This window comes from Drosophila yakuba, chromosome 3R (genome assembly GCF_016746365.2).
Source record: "Drosophila yakuba strain Tai18E2 chromosome 3R, Prin_Dyak_Tai18E2_2.1, whole genome shotgun sequence".
Classification (NCBI taxonomy): domain Eukaryota; kingdom Metazoa; phylum Arthropoda; class Insecta; order Diptera; family Drosophilidae; genus Drosophila; species Drosophila yakuba.
This window is the reverse complement of record NC_052530.2, coordinates 26,521,004-26,542,515: the sequence shown is the minus strand read 5'-3', so window position 1 is coordinate 26,542,515 and position 21,512 is coordinate 26,521,004. Positions and strand designations below refer to the sequence as shown.

General features: G+C 45.9%; 2 protein-coding genes and 1 long non-coding RNA gene across 6 annotated transcripts; all 3 read left to right on the top strand.

Moving 5' to 3' along the window:
- Nucleotides 1-247: 247 nt before the first annotated feature.
- LOC6538440 (protein bride of sevenless) lies at nt 248-5,290 on the top strand. Of its 2 annotated transcripts, none has more exons than XM_015193362.3 (6): nt 248-303; nt 1,748-1,920; nt 2,306-2,776; nt 2,842-3,291; nt 3,371-4,830; nt 4,892-5,290. In XM_015193362.3, the coding sequence occupies exons 2-6, from the start codon at nt 1,869-1,871 to the stop codon at nt 5,147-5,149; spliced, it is 2,691 nt and encodes an 896-aa protein (XP_015048848.1). In that variant the 5' UTR covers nt 248-303; nt 1,748-1,868; the 3' UTR covers nt 5,150-5,290. The 2 variants fall into 2 exon arrangements, with proteins under 2 accessions (XP_015048848.1, XP_002098964.1); XM_002098928.4 differs by having other exon boundaries at nt 263-318.
- Nucleotides 5,291-8,413: 3,123 nt separating this feature from the next.
- On the top strand, nt 8,414-21,504 carry LOC6538439. Of its 3 annotated transcripts, XM_002098927.4 has the most exons (5): nt 8,414-8,668; nt 9,245-9,340; nt 10,909-11,522; nt 16,413-16,823; nt 16,891-21,504. In XM_002098927.4, the coding sequence occupies exons 2-5, from the start codon at nt 9,265-9,267 to the stop codon at nt 20,035-20,037; spliced, it is 4,248 nt and encodes a 1,415-aa protein (XP_002098963.2). In that variant the 5' UTR covers nt 8,414-8,668; nt 9,245-9,264; the 3' UTR covers nt 20,038-21,504. The 3 variants fall into 3 exon arrangements, with proteins under 3 accessions (XP_002098963.2, XP_039232645.1, XP_015048847.1); XM_039376711.2 differs by lacking the exon at nt 9,245-9,340; XM_015193361.3 differs by lacking the exon at nt 8,414-8,668 and having other exon boundaries at nt 8,689-9,340.
- Nucleotides 11,529-14,393, top strand: LOC120322024. Its single transcript, XR_005561777.2, has 2 exons — nt 11,529-13,090; nt 13,157-14,393. It is a non-coding gene; the product is annotated as an uncharacterized LOC120322024 (long non-coding RNA).
- Nucleotides 21,505-21,512: the final 8 nt, after the last annotated feature.

Sequence of the window (21,512 nt, the reverse complement as noted above, 5' to 3'; positions counted from 1 at the left end):
GCCCTTGGCAATCCCAATCCCCACTTAGTAATGCCCATTGGTGTCACTAATAACTGCATATTATATTGACTGCAAAGCAAGAACCAACTGAGCTGGCCAAAACAAGGCATCACCCACCCCCAGGCAACCGGGTAAAACTGAGTCGAGTGGAAAATAAGGCCTAAGTCCACCCCCTAGCCACTAACCACTAACCTGCAGCTGCATTTTTATGGGCTTACGAGTGTCGCGGTTCTGCCAGTTCTTCCGCTAGTTCAGTTGGCCAAAACCGTTTAAACGTGGCTGTGGTCCGTCGGTGACATATTGGTGCGTCTATCCAATGTAAAATGAATATTTAAATAAAATAACAAAAATCTAAATAACACAAAATGGTGAAACTTTTATTACTTTTCGGCCAATTAAAGTTAAACCCCTAGAGAAAAAGAGCTCTAAATTTAACTTATGCAACGCAGCCAAATGAAAATGCTTGTTTTTCAACTGATGTTGCGTTTGACGTGAATTAAAAGTGTTATGCAAAACCCCGAAACCCGGAAAAGCGCCCTACGAATGTCAAAGCCCAAGGCCCGAGTGTCGTTTCTATTTTCAAGGATATTCCACTGACCATTTGCATTGGATAGCCATAAAATTAAATGCAGCATTTTGTGCTTGTGATAGACCAAAAAGGATAGCAAACATTGTGCAAGCCATCAAGTGCTGAACTGTAAGACTGGCCAAAATTGCAATTACTGATCGGCACCTTTGACAGGCCACCCTTATTCGCCCTGAAACCCGAAACCCGTAACCCTTTGGCCCAGCAAGTTGGCTAATTGCAATGACCAATATTTGAACTGGCTTCGGGGTGTACATATTTATTTTTATAATTATGGGAAATTGTACACTCGACGCGGAAAGCACTCAATTTTTGTGAGTGACTGTTTGAGCCAATAACCATAACAACCAGCGAGTGCCGGGCCTAAGCCAAGTTAGTCAAAACAAAACGGCCAAAACAGGTGCAAAACATTGCCACATCGGTGTTCCGCCTTCGGTTTTCCAGGGGGTGGGTTCGAAAACGGACAAACTAAAATAAAATAAACTGAACCGAACTAAAATAGAGACAAAAAAAAAATCGAATAGAATATAATTGCATTGTGCGGGCCACTGCAATACTGCACCCGTTAACACAGGGGCTTACCAAATCAAATTGGTTGTTCGTGGGCCAACAATAAATATATATATACATATATATGTATGTGTGGTTTGAGTGCTGCGTACATCACTGGGCAAATATAAAACGAGAAACGTTTAATTGACCCTAAAATCACTGAGGCGTTCAATGTGTGTTCCCTTGTTCTTCTGTATTTTTTTTTTGCCAAAACTATTGTGGCTCGGACTGTCAGAGGGCCCAGTGCGTGAATCTGTGTAATGAGTGTGTGCAGTGCCATAAATTCCAGAATTCGGCTTCCACAAAAAACTCTATTGATTTTCCCGAAGTGAGAGAATATGCGAAACAGAAATATTTTCCACCGCATTACTTTTGCACTGATAGTGGGGAAAATCACGAAGAAACGGACGTGGAAAAGTGGAAACTGTGCCAAGCCAAAGTCTGTGTTAGTGTGACAATTTTTAATGCGATTAAAGTGCAGCACTCTCCATGCAGTCGGCAAAATGGTTAAAGTGGCCGGCAAAAATATGGCAACAGTTAAAAATAAAAAATACAACACAAATGCACAATGGCTAATATCCAACTTACCAGTTTCTTTCTCCCTTCTAGCAAACAAAAATAAAATAAAATGATATCAATTATCAGTACATGTTGAAGGAAAGACTGCTGCGCTGCTTAATTATCAACGGACATTTTTTGTATTTAATTAAAATCCTTTAAAACTTTAAAAATGAAGGTCAAGGAAGCATTGCAATCTGGACGGAGAAAGCCATTACCAGTGGGTAAGTGCTCAGTAAATGTCGTAAGGCAGCAGTGAAGTGCAATGGAATGAATGGCAACTTGAGAGGATTTTTTATACCGAGAGTATTTTAAGACCTGTATTTTTCTGGAAATGCCATTCATGTTTGATTTGGTGTACAAAATTCTAGTGCAAATTTGGCTCAATTGAATTTCCTTATTGAATAATTCAATCAATTACCCACTCAGTCGTCTTGGCTTTCAACAAGCCACCAAGTTAACCAGAACAAAGGCACTTTAATTTATAGGAATGAATCAACTTGTTGTTCGTTAAGACAAGTGTTTTATTTTTCCGATAATGTTCGAAAATAAGAAGATTAATTTAATAGCACTTACGAATAAGGTTTAATTCAAAGTACTCCTCCACAGCTTTCCTGTGCATCCTAGTCACTGTGTTCTGCATCCTGGAGTGCCGTGGAGTAGAGCTGACATCACCCACCAAGAAGTCCGCTCCCCTTCGCATAACCAAACCACAACCCACAAGTCAGCAGGCCAAGCCCACCAGTATTACCACAAAGGCCCCAACCACGGTGGCTTCAACCACCGATGATGAAGTCTCCAGCTCCGTGGATGGTCAGCTGGCCCAGCTCATCTCATCCACCACCGAGGGAGCCAGCAGTGGAACAACTGCCAGTCTGGTGCCGGAAATATGTCTCAATGGTCTGCAGTTGACGGTGAACAGTGCGGATGAGGGAACGGTTATACGGAAGCAGGAGGAGTTTGTCAGGATACTCGAAGGAGATGTGGTGCTCAGTGTCCTGACCAAGGACCCCGACTCCGCGTTGTTCGTTATCAATCGTGTGAACCAGGCCAATCTTATTATGGCAGACTTTGAAATTGGTTTGTAAAGAATCGCTGTTTACATATATATGCACTAAAAACAAATCTTTTTTATTGAATTGCAGGAATTCGTGCCATCAGCATCGACAACGCCAGCTTGGCCGAGAATTTGCTGCTCCAAGAGGTTCAGTTTCTGCAGCAGTGCACGACGTACTCGATGGGCATATTCGTGGACTGGGAGCTGTACAAACAACTGGAGTCTGTTATCAAGGACTTGGAATACAATATCTGGCCAATACCGGGAACTCGGGCGCATCTCTTTCCCAAGGTTGCGCACTTGCTGCATCAAATGCCTTGGGGCGAAAAAATCGCATCCGTGGAAATAGCAACTGAAACGCTGGAGATGTACAATGAATTCATGGAAGCCGCTCGCCAGGAGCACATGTGCCTCATGCACTTCAAGAGTGACGAGAATGTTTACATAATGTTTGGCAACAAGCTGGCTAGTCACTTCAAGGAAAACGGCACTCTCTTTTCCGTGCCCACCGATAGAACAGACGATGAATTTCTGGCAGGTGGGTAGTAAAATCATTCATTCAAGTTAATAATTAACCTTTTATAATTTCCCTTAATTCTTGTTTGTTTTCTTTTTAGACCTACCAAACAGAGCTTTTGTCCTGATGGAAAACGAAATCGACCTGAGCACTGCCGTGGAATTGGACGCCACGCCCACCGCGCTGGACGAGATCCTGATTGGGAAGAGTGTGGTGCCATCGCGAGTCCTCAGCTTCGCCGGCTCCATAATCGACCTGATGAACTGGCTGCGCGGATCCCTGTCCAAGCACTGTAAGCGAGGCGAGGAGCACGACTTGTATGTGCTGGAGAGCTGCTTCAACTTCCTGAACTTCATCGAGGACTGGCGTACATCGGAGTACCGACAAGCCCATGATACGGCTGAGATCCTGTCGCTGCTGCTGATGCGCAAGCTGGGCACCGCCATGAACTTTCAGATGTACCAGAAGAAAGTGCTGACGCTGGACAAGATCACGGGTGAATCACGTACCGAACTGCGTGAGATTGCGTCGCAGAACTTTGTGACCAATGTGACCACGTACTACCATTACAATCGCGACAATCACACCAGTTTGGAGCTGAAGACGAAGTTCGGTCAGGTGTTCAACTGCCAGTACAGTGCCGGTGACAATAGGCGGTATCCATTCCTGTTCGATGGCGAATCCGTGATGTTCTGGCGCATCAAGATGGACACATGGGTGGCAACTGGGCTGACGGCTGCTATCCTGGGCCTGATTGCCACGCTGGCCATCCTGGTGTTCATTGTGGTGCGCATCTCGTTGGGCGACGTCTTCGAGGGCAATCCGGCCACCTCGATTCTCCTCCTACTCTCCCTCATCCTGGTCTTCTGCTCCTTTGTGCCCTTTTCGATTGAATACGTGGGTGAGCAGCGCAATTCGCATGTGACCTTCGAGGATGCCCAGACTCTGAATACCCTGTGTGCGGTTAGGGTGTTCATCATGACCCTGGTCTATTGTTTTGTGTTTTCCCTGCTCCTCTGTCGCGCCGTGATGCTGGCTTCGATTGGCTCCGAAGGTGGCTTCCTATCCCACGTGAATGGCTATATCCAGGCGGTGATTTGTGCCTTCAGTGTTGTGGCCCAAGTGGGCATGTCCGTGCAACTTCTGGTCGTGATGCACGTCGCCTCGGAGACCGTGTCCTGCGAGAATATTTACTATGGCCGTTGGTTGTGGGGCCTATTGGCCTACGACTTTGCGCTATTGTGCTGTGTGGGCGCCTTGATACCCTCTATATACAGATCCCAACGTAACTATCGGGAGGGCATACTCATTGTCATTGGATCGGTTCTCATTATGGTGATTTGGGTGGCCTGGATAGCGCTATCCCTGTTCGGGGACGAGTGGAGGGATGCGGCCATTCCATTGGGATTGCAGGCCTCTGGTTGGGCGGTGCTGGTGGGCATCCTGATACCGCGCACCTTCCTCATCGTAAGGGGTATCGAGCGGTCGGATATCGCCCAAGCTCTGCCTTCACTCACTTCGCTGGCTTTCGCCCAGAACAATCAATACTCCTCAGAACAGGTAGTTTCGCAGAAAATTACCAAAATACTTGCCTGATTAACTTGAATATCTATTCTTACAGAGTGTTTACGAGTGTGTGAATCCCGCCATGCGGCACTGTTCCCAGGAGGAGGTAAACCACCAATCGCCCAGTGAGATTCCCACGTTACCCCTTCGAGGAGGTGGGCCACGTCGCCAGCAGTTCTTCGCCAATCTCCGCCAGGCCAATGCCAACATCAATCCACAACGTCCTCCACCTCGACCCCAGCAGAGTCCATCCCGATCCTCGGTGTCCTCGCTGCCGCCCTCGCCTGACCACAACAAGATTACCCGTTTTTAGCCCAAGAGTGTGGAATGAGGCACTTCTAGTCAACGCTCCCAGTATGTGAATTCAGCTAAGAACTGTCCAACATTTTGAATCACTGACGAACCAAGAACCTATAGAAGTTGATTAAATACATAATAAATCGATACAAATTAATATAAACAAAAGAATTATTTTGGGCCTCGAATTTAAATCGAACCGCTCCTGTAATATTTTCATCGCATCACATATATTTGGCAGAATGGTTTGTGCGCCTGCTAAGTGAAAGCTGCGAAAGCTCAGCGACTTTCGCCTGCTGGCTCTTTCTTAATCGGGCTATAACTCTAATTGGCTGGGCAAACACGTGACAGGGCAAACAACGAAAGCTAGACGAGCCATAGGAGAAATCATCTAAGGCGAAACAGCGACGGCAATCACAGGAGCCGATATCCTTGTGCGTCACGCGACATTGGACGCCCATTTGTTTGGCCTTGGATGAGTGGGTGAGTGTGGGGTGGTGGTCCCAGGAGGACGCTGACGTCAGGGTGACACTGGCCGGGGCAAGAACATTGACCATGGTACATGGACAAATGCGCAACAAGATATGCTATCAAGCCGCCGCAAAGGCCGGCAAAGGCAAAAAAGCGAGGTTGCCACAAACTACCGACTACACGCGACCATTTGAAATGGCGCCGATTTTGCTGACAATGCCACGCGCAAAGCATTAGGGAGGTTGAGGATGGTGGTGGCTGGCATGAGTTAGATCCTGTAGGATCCAGGCCAACCTCAATAAAGTTATGCTTTACCATGTAATCTCGCCCGAAAATCCCCTTTCCAAAAATCCTCACAATCTGTGGCTTGTGGATGGCATACTTTTCGCGGCAACGCGAAAAGCGCTTTGTTTTCCGCGCTGTTTCCCTGCACTGGCCGTTGGCATAATTTGCACTTCATTTGCCGACACACAAAAAGGAAATGTCTTGGCCTGCCAAGGACTGGGACTGGGATTGGGGCAGGGATAAGGATAAGGATTCGCTCGTGGGCGGTTTGCTTTGATTGCCGGGCGGCGATAGCACTGCGAAATGAGTTTTCCCTCCGTTGCCATTTTCCTGTTTATTTTCGTATGGCCGCCATGTTCTGGCGTCCTTGCGTATGCTTTGGCATAATTTCCAGCACAGTTTTTGTAATTAAATTTGGTGCTTCTGCGCGAGATTAGAGAAGAAATATGCAAAGGGAGTGGGACTTATGCCGCACCGCAGATCCTTGCAACCGCCTCCCATAATTGGCCATGTTGAGCAGCGCCTAATCTGGGATTCCGGCTGGAGTGTGTGTGTGTGACACTTGACTGTCAAAAGCTGTGCTACGTGACATTATTAGCAATGCAGTCCTGCCGCAATTCCGCTCGTCCTTGCCGCCTTGCCTTCTTGCCTCCTTGGCGTGCTGCCGGCTACGCAGCGGTCCACAGGGCGTATGATTTATGACTATGACAGAACTAATGATGCCACATTCGTTAGATGGCAGGCGTGCGCCCGAAGGCGAGAAAACATCGAATGGCACATGGATATCTATTTATTTATATATCTATACATATACATTATGCTGTGGGATGTGTTTCTATCTCTACAATACCAATATCAAGTCAAACCTCAACGCGTCACCGGCTGTGACGTCTTGGCCCACGCTAAAGATAGCCCCAAAACAATCATAAAAGTCGCTTTCACTTCTAAACTTCCGAGTTTAGTGCAATCTGGCAAGAGAAAAGTTTTTTCTTTGTCGAAACAATCTGCGTAACACCCATTCCTTGCACACCAACTGGTGAATCATTCAGCAGCGTTACCATCGGTGTGACGACATCAGCCCATCTGCCGGTAAAAATCAGAATCAGACATTTCGAGTTAAAGTTCGGCACTGAGAGAAAAAATCCATTCCAAGCCTTATTAAACAAAGGTTATAAATACTTTGCCTGATCAGCATTGAAATCATATACGTTTTATTGGAAAATGTATTAAAATAAATATTTATTTTTATGAAAATCTCGAGAGCAGTTAAGAAATTTCTCCAAGTATAGCAGCACATTGCTTAAGAATGCGTATCTACTGTGGCATGTCGCCAAATGTGCGCCACGTCCTGCGAGTCGCCTGCCATTTGCCTATATTAGTCATGCGGCCCAAAAAAAGACATGTGACGCCCGAGATACGAGCGCCACCAACTCCCAGGAAGCCAGCTAGTCAGGAAGCCCCCACTTTTGCCCATTTTCAAGCTTTTACTATGCGGAGACGTCAGAAGATGGCGGTACTTTACAACTACAGCGACATTGGCGGGAGTTTTCCGCCCCCATCGTACTTGGCAATTTTCCACGCGACTCACAGATAGCGGTGAAGTCAAAACAAAAAGCTTTTCATTCATCAAAAGTAATCGGGAGCAAGTGAGAAGGATATACGGGTGTGGAAGAGGGACGCCATCTGGGTTGAGTTTGCGCCATTTGGCAGCTCGTCGAGCTATTTTTCGCCTATTTTGTGGCTGGCTCTTTGCTATTTTCGACACATTTGACTGGCCAACTCGACGAAGCTTCTATTTCTGTGCATTGGCTTTTCCTCTGCGGTTGTTGCTTTTCCCGTTTTTTACTTTGTGACTTCTTCAATTGCGCTTTGGGGTTCATTCATGAAATTTGACAAGCCGACTCGCGTTAACCAAACAAAGACGCCTCTCGAGCTTTTCTTTCTTTTGTCATTTTAATTGCCCTGTTCTGGCTATTTTTGGATGGCCATTGAGCTCGCTTTGACATGGGGCTTTGACATTATAAATTATATATCTTATGGGTTTGCACAATTACATTCAACAAATTTATAATTGGTTTCTGAAATAGATTAGCTAAGTGGCAGGGCCGTTTGGCACACAGTGTAATATCTAGACTCAACTTGCAATACTCATATGATAAGCAGGATGAATATAAACAAATATACTTTCATTTCTACGAAGTTGTTCATTTTACTATTAAACTAAAAAACTATACTACTAATAACATCAAGAACTCATAGCGTTGCCCTATTCAGACAAAGCTAATGTTTCATTTCATGGTGAAAGTCCTTTTAAAGAACAGCCATCACAACTCAAAGACTGGCGAATTCTCCCGCTCCAATTCTCCGCATTACTTTCCCTCTCTGCGAACAGCTGTCAGCTGTGGTGGCCCCCACTTCGTAAAGCTTTCGTCAAGTTGGGGAAGCTTTTCCAATGCGATCCACAGCAGCAGGAGCAACATCCTTGAACAAACGCATTGGAGTCCAAGTTGCTTTTCACGTTAGTACGCGACGTTGACTCCGAGAGAACGGACACGAGGGCTAACAGACGGCTAACGCAACGGTATATTCGCTGAGACAGGACCTCTCACACACGCGCACTCACACACAAACACACACACGCACACACAAGTCGCAATTCGGCTATATATATATTGTATAAATATATATGTATAAGTGAAGCGCCAAGTGCCAGTGTCCTAGAAATTAAACACAATACGAGAATAAATCCAAATCGAAGGCGATAATGGAAAATTAATTGGTAAGGCCCGCGAATGAAACGAAGTAAAGTGAAAGTGCAAGTGAAAAGTGACAGTAAGAAGCAGAAATTCACACACTCACACACACAAAAGTCCGCACTCATACACGCACGCACACAAAGGAAACGTCATATGCCAGAGGCATTGACAGGAGTCCGTGGAGCCCGCATTTTGTGTATCCTATTTTGTGTGGCAGCGCCAGGAGAAGGAGAGCGTGTGTCCTTAGCCATAGTGGGCAACAAAAAAAAAAAAAACAGAAACAAGCCCAACACAATTACAATTACACCGCGTAGTTGCCATAATGATAGATTTCAAAAATAAATTGAGCAAATTATCGTACAGAACGTGCCCCGCTTCAAAAGTCTAAAAATACTCGCGCGTCGCCAAGTTGTCGTGAGTCCAACGTTCCCTATTCCCATCATCAGGCAAACAACAGCCAATGTGGATGTGGTTGTGGATGTGGATGTGGATGTGGTTGTCGAAGGGTCTAAAGTGCCGCAACAGACTTTAAATTATGCATGCACATTGATTTTCCGTTGCCGTCGTTATATCCCCATCATCTATATCTATATCACCAGGCCATCGGCTTTGTTGTCGCATGTTATCAGCGGAACTGGCGTCCTCGACGGCTTTGTTGAATGCGAGTTATCAGCGCAGCAACGGCCCCCCAAAAGGTAAGCATCCGCCTGGACCACACGGCGTATGGGTAATGGAAAGGCACTTTATTGATTAGGCCAGAAGGCAGGCACACGAAAACAATGTTAATGAGTGCTCATCATGCTCAACGGAGGCTCAAAATGAAAGGAGAGCTATCTGGGATAAGCGGCATGAGCAGGCATAAGCAGAAAAGGTTTTTAAAATTGTGGATAAGCCAAAGACGCTCACGAGTTTAGTAATTTATGTATAATTTGGGTTAATAGGGTTTGGGATGATATTGCTTAAAATTACTATTAGTAACCACAACTGTTTGTTAAATATTTTTTCAAGTGCATGACAACTATGCTTTATTGTTCTGCAACAAACTAATAAAATCACTAAGAAATTTACAAGAATTTTCGGATTTAATGCTCTTTGTTACCAAGAGCTCACTTCCCCCACTCTTTGTTAAATCTTCACAGGATCATATGACATAGCAATACCCTCGTATACGCTTTTCTCTTAACTATGACAAGCGCTCCTTTGGTTCTCTAGTTGCCCTTCCCGAGTCATAAATTCAATCAAAATGTCATAAAATACATTTATAACTCATTTACAGTGCTTATTAACACATACACACAGAATGGGCGCCAACTCATTAACGCCCACAGGACATGAGCTGATACGTGGTCCCAGGTCCCAGGTCCCAGCTCCTAGTTTCTTTCCCTCCTTGCGAATGCTGCGTCATTGTTGGCACTACAACTGCTTTTAATCTGATTTCAATTATAATTCCATTTTACTGCACTAATGTCGTTTGGCGCCCACTGCCGGCTGCTGTGGCTCCCCGTGAATGGCCTCCAGCCACCCACTATCCGCATCCGGTTGCCACCACCCACCTGATAATGCCCATCAGCGGTGCGACCCACTCGTTGTCATTTGCCCTTTGTGCAATAGCATTTTAACGCAATTTATTGGCTCTGACAATGGCCAGTTGCTTGCGCCGATGGCGTTAAAATTTTCATTCGAAGTGCCACCGGAAGTATGGTTATAAAATGTCAACAACAATGCTAACCCAAAACAGTTGCCACACATCCGGAATGCAACTGGCTTGTGTCTGTGTGGGTTTTGCTGACGTTTTTCTAACGATTTTTACGGCTTGATGTCATGCACCGCAGTCCTCCTTCGTTTCTTGCTTAATTTCCAACGGCATGCAACAAGAAGTCGGGCTGAAATTGACTTTATGGTCTGCATTCAAGCAGGCAATTGGCTTAATTATACAAATTGTTTGGCGGATTATAAATTACACTGCAGTTTGCATAACGAAGTAGGTGAGAGGGTCATTTCCCAGAAATCAAATCAAGCGTTCTGAAAACGTTTTTCGCAGAAGCAGCTAACTTGGAAGTAACTTACTAAAGGACATCCCATTCATTTAGGATCCATATACATTATTATTTTGATTGAAAAATAGTTTTTCTACTTTTCTAACCAATTTGTACAGCAAGATACTTTATGCTGAAATGGGTTTGCTAAGCGTCATGTACTTGACACGAAAATCGTGTGCAATGCATTCACTAACATCCGCATTCTATTTTTATATACCTTGCAGATGAAGTTTGCCCCTCGACAATATATGACAAGTGCCACACAACGCCAGGAGCAACAACAGGAGCAGCAGCCACAGCAGCAGCAGCAGCAGCAGCATCAATGACCAAGCAATTGACAACGGCAACTGCAACAAATGCGGCATCTAGCATAGGACAAGCGGGTGATTTGGCCCCCACAGTTATATCCCCAACCGCGCCAGCCACACTCGCAACGGGCGGATCAGGCGGAGCAGGAGCAGGAGCAGCAGCAGCAGGAGGAGGAGGAGGAGGAGCAGGCGGAACCATTTCACCTGTCAGCGAGGCAACAAAGAGTGCGCCACCACCACCACCACCACAATCCGTTGAGGAGAAGCCCTCGAGTAGCGATGCCAGTGGCAGATCGGCGGCTCTGGAGCGTGCCTATGTGCACGATGTGTACGAGCACTGTGAGGAGCCCACGGGTCCAGTACGCCCACGGATGGCCCACTTCCTCAGCGGCCTGGATCCCGGCTCCGTGGTCTGCGACGTGGGCTGCGGCAGTGGACGGTATCTCACCCAGTGCAATCCGGCCATCTGCACCATTGGCGTGGAGCGATGCTACCGCCTGAGCAAAGTGGCCCACGAAAAGGGCGGCGAGGTGAGTCGTTACTTTAAACCATTGCTAACCACCTTGACTAATAACATTTCACATAATAAATAAACAAACTATTGTTTATCAATGTTTATTTAACTAGACGCTCAGTGCATTTTTTATTAGACGAACGCCTGCGGAATGGCTTAAACCAATCTTGTTTGGGTCCAGTGCAAGACCACTGAGGTTGAGGTTCAGTGGCCGCAAAAGTCACAAGTAAAAAACACAAAATTCCCAATAAGGCCTTCATTTAAAATTAAAGTTAATTTTTCCAGCAAAGTGCCTTTATATATAGCTTTTTACAAAATGGAACTAATGCGATTACCACTACTTTAAAATCTGTATAATTACCTTTATATTTCACTTGGAATGCAAGCGATGGCAATTGCGCTGCACAATTTCCTTTAGAAATATCGCAACTATTTTCAAAAGTTTCTCCCAACTTAATTACTTGTTCGTTTTGAGCGGACTGAAATTTTTTATTTCTTCGCACGATTCCAAATCGGATTAGGCGTGCCAACTATGTTCTTGATTAAGTGAATTCGCAATATGAGCTTCGCATGAACTCATCAAGTTTGTGTGCAATCTAATTGCAGCCAGCCTGCTGCTAATTGCATGTGTTTGGTGTGGTCGTGTTTTCCTTGGAGTTACGTTCTCTTCGCCATACAATTGACCCATTTTCCATTTTCCCCACCCTAACCATCAAAGGGTCGAAAAGGGGGAAGTGAGAGATTCAAATACTGGCTGCTCCACTTAACTTGGCCATTAGCAGAACGCATAAATTATGCTTATCATTGGGTATTATTTGCACATGTTCCGCTCGCCGGCTGCATTGGGAGTTTTTAGTGCCTCATAATTGCAATGGTCCACAACGGTGCCGTAAAAGAGGAGTCATTTGAAGGAGCAGTTAACCAGGCGGATCCCATAAACTGCACATGGTTGGCAGCCAAAAGGGATGCATAGTCGCCAATTGGATTTAATGCACTTCCAGCTGCAGCAGCTTCCGTTTCAATTTGGATCCCAAATGGGGTTAGGATTAATATTAAATGAGTGAATGCATGCTGCATGAGTGAATTATTTACTCGAACTAAATAACAAAAAATTTGGCTGAATTGTGAGTGTCGTTTTGGAGATTAGAAATAAGAGACTGCTATTGTGGGGTTCATGAAATGTGGATATCTTTTCACTATTATAAAATATATTTTAGGACATTAGCGTTAACAATATGTCCTCTAGTAAGCTCGGAAATTGTAAAGTTTATGGGGTGGAAGAGCACGCCTCGAACTTCTGGGCACAATTAGGTGATACGCTCGGCTATGTCATAATGAACATGAAGTACAGCGCACTTAGTTTTCCCCCTCCCCCCACCACCCTGAACAATATTCGCTCAACAATGACACAACTCTGCTGCATAGTTTTCCCCATTTTCTTTTGTCCCGCTGTTGCTGCAGTTGCTCCTGGCAGCCCACAACCCAACATTTCCTTTCACAAGGAACAACAATAAATTGCAATACCCCTGCTCCTGCTGCGCGTGAAACCGACGCTATATAGTGGTATATAGCCAGCTGCCTGAGGTATGCAATGCTTTTTGCCATAATCTATTACTAACGCTGGGCGTTTATTTATGGTGCCATTTGCAGGCGGAAAGCACAGACCGAGTACCATTTCCCAAGAAGAACGGGCTTTTCATTTGCTTTCCACAATTCCACTTCGCCGTAATCGACAACACGCATTCTTCGCATTTAAATTGCTTTCGCGTGGAATTGACAGCAAGGTTGCAGGAGCAGCTGCTGCATTTCGCCCACCGTTTACTTAATTTATTTAATAACGTGCCACATTACCATGATTCGGACTGGAGTTTAGGTGCCTCCAATTATTGCCAATCGTTTGCCGGCGAGTCCTTGACATTAAGTTCTTGCCAAACGCTGATTGCCCACATGTGTTTCTAATCACTGTTGCCCGTTAATTTGCATAGCAAAACGAATTCGATCGGAATTTATTTGTATTTGCTATTTTGCCTAATGTGTTTAAAATACAGCCGACAGCAAATGCACAAAATGCGCACGTGACATGCAAGCGAATGCAAGTTTTGCTGCGAAATTGCAAACTTTATGCAAAACCAATTTAACTTGGTCCGGGCGCACAAAAAGTTGCAACTTTCTGATTTCTGCAGCTCGTGCATGGCCTGATTTTCAATAATTTTGTAAAGCAATAAAAGCGGAGCAAGTGGAGCAGCCAAAAATCGCACTCCACGGCTCGAGACATCCTCGTAAATCTGCAAGCCGTCCCGAAAAATGGCGCATACAAATGGGTGAAAGGAAAAGCATTGCCGCAAACATAAAAAAGTGAAACTCAATAATGGCAGGTGCAGTGCGCTTGGCTTTTTTATCTGGGCCAGGTGAAACCTGCAATTTTCCGCTGGCCCGAGGCTCCGTTGATGGGCTAAAGCGCCATTTAAATAAGCCGCAAAGAGATACTGCATAAAGGACGAGTACTATGAGTACCATATACATATATATGTATATATGTACTCTTACTATATATATTTATCCTTTTCGGCTCAGAGTGACGCCGCCTGTCTTTTTCGTCTTTTGCGCTGCGCTTTGGCCTCATTAGCGTGCAACGTGGCGTATGCGTAACGTGTTTCACTCTCACCTGACACACTCCTCCGCCTGAAAGCCCCGTCAACATAAATTCCAAAGGCGTCATGTGCCCGACCCGCGTGACACTACACACATCGCATTCACACACAAAAGCCCAACCCCCGTGTGTGAAAAATGGCCACTGCTATAAATACGATTTGTATAGCGCTCTAGAGCAAAAAAACATTGCAAATAAAGGAAAACTGTCAGCGTGCGCATTCATCGAAAGGAGAAACTAAAGTGCTGGGGATATGTTGTGTGGGGGTTTGAGGTGGGGGGGCTCAGATGAATGGGGCTGCATCAGAATGCATTAAGAGTCATGCTCATAACCGGGAAACAAAGGATTGCTTACCTAAAATGCATGAGATTCCGTTTGTTTGCTTGGGCGTTTCCACGAGGAAAATACAATGATTCACTTCACATGGTGCATCTAAAGAAATAGAGTACTTCAAACTTGTTAATTTTGCAGTTTTTTCTACTATTTAAACGTTTAAAATATTAATGAAAAATATTTATTTATTGCAATAACATTATGATAAAAGAACATCTAGTTACTATAACTTTACTCGAGTAATTTTTTTAAATTTTACCAAATTAAATAGCTTTCAAAATATACTATAATATTTTCAGCTATTAAAATTAATTTTGCAGTTTTTTCTACTATTTAAACGTTTAAAATATTCATGAAAAATATTTATTTATTGCAATAACATTATGATAAAAGAACAACTAGTAACTATAGCTTTACTCGAGTAATTTTTTTAAATTTTACCAAATTAAATAGCTTTCAAAATATACTATAATATTTTTAGCTATTGAAATGCAATTCCAAGATCCCAATTCCTATGCTCAATGCCCATCCAAAGCTCAGGGGCCGAAAAACACTTATGTTAATTGATATTTGCGAATGATTTCGAGCTCGTGATGGCTCAGTCTGAGTTTCTAGCCACCTGGCAGCAGTAGCAGCAGCACCTGAAGCGGAAAACTCTGGGCAAAGTGTAAGGCTAGGCGGGTCAAGGATTTTATTTCTGCAGGAGAACACACCCACATCCATGGAAAGTGCAAATACACACAGAAATTTGCGATAACGGTAGAGCAGGAAGCAGGAAATACAAGATTGCAGCAAATAAGATGGCTTTTTATCGGAAAAAATGAGCATAATATATATGTATGGCTTTTTCCAATATTTAATCAAGTATTTGCTCGGGCAATGTAACATTGATTCCGCAAACGAGAATTGAGAGTAATGAAATTTCCGAAGAAATTGTGAATTTATATTGGCTGCAAATTGCATATCCTGGAACAGCTTGAATCGATATTAAATGTCTCCATTGACGCGTTTAGCAGTTTGTCATCCGATATTAAATTGAACGAACGGAATACACCTTTGTTTGCCTAACTCCCCTTCAACCCAATGATGGTAATTGACACCATCGGTTCTGGCCATGACACGAAAATGAATATAAATGGCATGGGCACGGATATGGCATGAACGTGGACCGCTTTTGGCCACATTGTGTTAGGTCAGTTTGTATAAAAGTATTCTACTTTTCCCCCAGCGTATATTTGAATGACAAATGGTCGCAGTCAACTTCCAATCAGCCAGCCACACAGATAACTTTGTTTTTCCAGCGTGGAAAAGTTACTAATTGCCAAATGATGTAGCCAACCGAAAGGGATACTGCTTGTGGATTATTCAATCAGGCTGCATCGCTTTGAAATGGAAATTTTCTACTTCTTGCAGTCTATCCGGGTTGTTCAACTTTTCTCAAAGCCGATTGATGGTCTCGTCCGGAGCTTGAAATTGCATCATCTCCCCTTACTTACTGCAGCTTACACTATTTCAATAGCATACTTTTGCGGGCAGCTCTCGTGGGAGGTTTCTGGCAAGGACTCGACTCGATTTCAGCGACAAGAGCTCGGCATGTCGGCAGTTCTGACCCCACAAAGAGGCTCCTGTGAGGACTTATCTTTGACACAGCTTAATTGGCATGGCTTCCCCGGAGATCGCTGGTTGGTCCGCATTTCATGGTGTTGGGCTACCACCTGGGGAAATCAGTAAGCCCGTGAATCAATCAAATTATTAAAACCATGAGAAAACTAAATATAGCCAGGGAAATTTCTGCAACGAAAGCTAGAACTTAAGCGGCAACCATGAAAATAATAATGTCAATAATGCTTATATTAATAATACACTAGAAATTCTATGAATAATGTGCCATAATTAAAACCATTTGTTTGCTTTACTTTTTAGGTGGCATTGTGCGACAATCTGGAACTGCCGTTCCGGGACGACAGTTTCGATGCGGTGTTGTCGCTGGCGGTGGTGCATCATTTTGCCACCACGGAGCGACGTGTCCAGGCTCTCAGGGAATTGGCTAGGATCCTAAGGATCGGTGGTCGGGTTGTGATCACCGTGTGGGCGCTGGAACAACGACATCGTCGCTTCGAGTCGCAGGATGTGCTGATACCCTGGCAGCCGCCAAAGAATCGAAACTACTCCTACTCCGATGAGGAGGACGACGACAATTTCCAGCCGCCTTACCACGCCTACACCGAGGACTCGACGAATTCCAGTCGATCGGCCGGAGATGGGGACAGCTCCAGCCTGAGTTCGTCATCGCCGGGGGAATCCTGCTACAGCTTTGTTCGCCGAGCAATTCAGGTAAACCAAAGACTCTCTCGCTCCTAATTAATTATTTACCAATTATTTGTATGTTCTGAAACCCTAGAAACTGGCGCGTGGACGTCGGCATGCGTGGTTCATGGACTCGTGGTCCTCCAAGGACACCAAGAACGACAGCAGCTTGGACTACGAAGATGCCAAGGATCTGCCCATCGAGCTGCGTCGCCTGGAGGACTTTGAGGACTTCCCCGATCCGCCACTATCAGCCGGCCTCAAATCCCGCAGCTTGGGTAGCATCCTGCAGCCGCCACCCCGCCAGATTGTCCGCTCGCGGTCCAGTGTGCCCAGTCTGGGTGGTCCTCTGATTCCTGGTGAATCAAAGGCCAGTGCAGCGGCTCTGCTACTCAATACGCCGGAGAGCCAGCAGCTGCAGATGCAACTCCAACTGAATGGAAGGCATTCACCCACCACCACGGCAAGTGCTGGGAACACGTTGAGCCGGAGGCCAAAGCTCATCAAGCAGAAGCAGTCCTTGTGTGAGGACGACGCCGCCACGCCACCCGCACCCGAATCCTTTCAGGTGGTAAGTAGTCTGAATGGCTCCAATGGCGTGGTGAGCAGCAGCTTGTACACAAAAAGTGGCTGCTATGCTGGGAATCTCCATCAGCATGCCTCGTCGACGGCCACGCCTCCGTCCGGTGATTCTGTTGAAGGAGGAGTCGCTAGTGTACCCACTGGTGGGCCCACTTTCCTGCGCAAACAGAGTTCCCTGAACGAGGATCTGATGGCCTGCAATCGGTTGAGGGAAAAGGAGAGGGTGCGCAAGCGCATTCAAAAGCAAACCTCGCTGAACGAAGCCTTCCTGTGCAGATCAGCGCTGTTCTCCAAGAGACTGCAGGTAATCCGTGAGGGTTTCACCACCAAAATCAAGAGCTCGACGGGCAGTCTGGAGAGGGTTACCAAAACGGGCATAAGTAAACTGATCCAAAACATCAAGAGTGGACCGCAGGCGCAGCCGAATCCTGTCCAGCACCCCACTCAACTGGACAAAAACCCCATGCTGAATAATAACAATAAGCAGGGAGTGACGGCGACGGCTCATCAGCACCACCATCACCACCACCACCATCCGGTGCACCACCTGTCCCACTTGATTCTGCCCGCATCCTCGACTTCGGGACCAGTGACGTACTGCAGCAGTGTGGAGTGCACCATGGGCAATCTCTGTCACTGCAGCCAGTATCAGCAAGAGTGTCCCACCTGTGCGGATGGCGGTCAGGGTGACAAGGCGAGGAGGCATTCCCGGGAATCCGGTTCGGACTCCTCCAAGGACAGCAGCCTGCAATCGGACACCAGTATCGAGTCCGAGGACAGCTTCGCTTCGGTCATCTTCATACCCAAGCCGGAGCAGCACCAGCAGCAGTTGAACTACCAGCAGCAGCACCAGAACTCCAACTCCAGCTCGAGCAATTCATCCTCCAGCAATGGGCAAAGAGCACAAGGAGCCGCTGGACGGGATCAGGGTGTAAATTGCGGCTCACGATTGCCGCCCACTCACTCAGTGCCAACGTCGCCGCTAATCATGCCCTGCCCTCCCACTCCGGCTCATTCCCCGGCTGCCATCCAGGGCACGGTGACTTCACCGCCTCAGTCCACGTCCGCCGTCTCCGCCGCCATGGCCATCTTGACTCCACCCTCGAAACCGGCTCGTTTCAGCTTCGATGAGGCCCACATCAAGCTGCAAAAGGAGCAGCATGTGGATCTACAAAAGGAGCCACCCAAGGAAAAGAAGGAGCCGCTTAAGGAGCTGCCAAAGGAACCACTCAAGGAATCGCCACCGGTGCGTAGGATCACCCGCCAGGCCATTAGAGATCTGCCACCCATTCCCAAATTCCGGAAGCAGCAATCTCTGCAGCTGCAACGTCAGAGTTTTCCCATCGTTAGGAGAGCTTCGGGATCGGGAGTGTCCACCTCAGCATCCACCACATCGTTGGCTACTAAACTGCTCTCCCTGGAACTCTTCAATCCGGCCACCGACGACCTGGACAGCGACTCCAGTGAACCCTCCTCTCCCGACTCCATAGACAGTGTTATAAGTGCACCAAGATCGGCCAAAGTGCCCTCGGGAAGTGAGGAGGGAGAAGCCGCCTCGGCGAACTCCAATTCGGCTTCCCAGGACGAAGGAGAACCCAGCTTGGCGCAGCTGATTAGTCTGCAGCAGGAGCAGTACCACAAAGGAGAGCTCCAGATCAATAGCTCCCGGTCCCAGGCCGAAGACGATATAATCCTGAATGCAGATAGTGCACCGCTCCTCCCCGAAAAGAGGGAGGCCGCTCAGAAGCAGGATTGTGCGGAATTCGCAGAACAACTGACTGCCCAACTGCAGCGGGAACTGGATGACAAGACCAATCGAACTGAGTGCCGGTATCTGGATGGGATCGGAATGGGAGATCTGTCCGAGATTTTGGGTGGCGGTAAGAAGCGCTCTAATGGTGATCTGAGTGCTTTCCGCGATGAGCTAAGGGAACGTCGTCTGATGCTAGCTAACCTCTCCACGCAGCCAAGTCTGCAACAATCACCGGTGAGCTCGTCCACCTCATCACTTTCCTCCCAAACCCGCAGCTTCACCATCCAGGAGGAGGATGGCGAGGAAGAGGAGGAGGAGGAAAACGAGTCTAGCTACTCACTTGGCGTCTATGAGCACTGCAAGATCTCCAAGTTTAACTACAAGAGGAATCGACACTATCAGCTGAATCCGGAGACAGCCTACCTGCTGCAGGACGATGGCGATAGTGATGTGCGCGAGGATGAGGACGATGTCATACCAGAGGAGGAGGAGCAGGAGGAACAGGATGAGGATGCGGAGGCCGAGGCTCTGGAGGCCCGAGGCGGTGATCAGTTGGGCGAAGGGATGTCGGACTACGGCCAGCGCAGGCGCAACATGGCTGCCCTAAAGGTCCAACCACCGACGACCCAGCAGCAGCAATCGCAAAAGGAGCCAAACCAAGCGGCGAATCTCCAGCAGCGGCCCTCCAACGATTCCCTGGAGCACTCGAACAGCTCCACCAACTCCCTGGACAGCCCCTCGCAGGGTGGAGCCAGCACCCACCACCGCTACTACCATGTGTTCCGCGAGGGCGAGCTGGACGCACTGATCAACCACCATGTGGCCAGCCTGCACATCGTGAGCTCCTACTACGAGCGGGCCAGCTGGTGTGTGGTGGCCGAGAAGGTCCAGGTGTGGACCATCTAAGCACCCAACTCTCAAACGGGGATTCAAAACGAAACATATGTTGGTTTTCTATTACTGGGACCGAAGCATGTATACCAGAGCAAAGATAACTCAAACATACACTTTTTTTATTCGTTAGTATATATATTTTGACTTAATTTCAAGTTACACAAACAGTCTGCGAAAATAATTTAGTTAAGTGTGAATATTTGTTTAAGAATATTCAGAATCCATTTATTTTTATTTATTAAGGCGTGGCTGATCCGTTTGAATCCCTCCTCTAGAACAAACGCCCATTTCCTAGCTGTAGTCTCTGATCTGATGCCCCCAAAGGAATTGTTAAATTTAGTCTATTACTCTAGTCGGCTGGCGATTCGGGGGGCGGGGAAGGCCCGTCCTGCGAACCAGCACTAATTTATTGTTAGCAGGCCTGCTCAAGGACGCGAACGCAGGATAGCACTGCATTGAAATCCAATTTCAAAGGAACAAACACGTAGCTGTAAGAACGAAAACCAATCGAATCGAATGCGATAACGAAACAACGCAAGCTAAATACAAATCTTACTAGTTATACGAGCATATTCTATATACAACGATCATCTGTTTGTATCGTGCGCTATCTTCAGACTAAGTTTCAAGCACTTTTTGCTATAATTTCGAAGCGAATAATCATCAAACGTCCATTACAGCCAACATATAACACTTATACAAGAGAAAATCAAGATACCAGTTAAGCAGCTAGAACAAAGTAATATAGCAACTGCATACATGCATGTATACACTCCTTAAAACTGCAAAGTTAATAGAACCCTCTAAAAAATATCAATAACTGCATTTAAATCTATGAGAGAACCGTACATATAGCGAATGCAAAGTAAAATCAAAAATCAAAAATATATACACAAAACAGTTTAAGAAGCTCTTTCCGCAAGCTCACAAACAACTTTCCAAATATTTATACTTTTCACCTTTTTAATGCACTTTTTTATTTACCTCGATTAGATAAAGTAACTCACTAGCCCAACTCACTTCCCAAAAACGGCCAATAAGACGATTGTAACATAAGCCTATGCCTAAACTTAAATTTTTGTCAGCTTAAGAACGGTTATTTGAAAAATAACGCAAACATTTTCAATAAAACCAAATATATATACCTATACGCGACTGTACATGTGTTTTTTAGCTAGCTAAACTAACTTTATACCGTAAACTAATAGAACAATTGAATAATAAATATTAACTAACGTTGGACGCAACACTAAATTACAACAGATAGAACTCGATTTGAACCTATTACTGCTCGAAATGCTGAAACATTATAAACATTAAGTATTGCTGGAAAATATGTATAATTTGCACAGAGTCGAACAGGCACACATGAACAAAAGAGACACAAAACTCAAGCTATAAAACCATCTGAAATATTTAATATTGATAATTTGTAATGCATTAACAACAACATTAAATAAACTAATAATACTTACTGAACTGAAGCT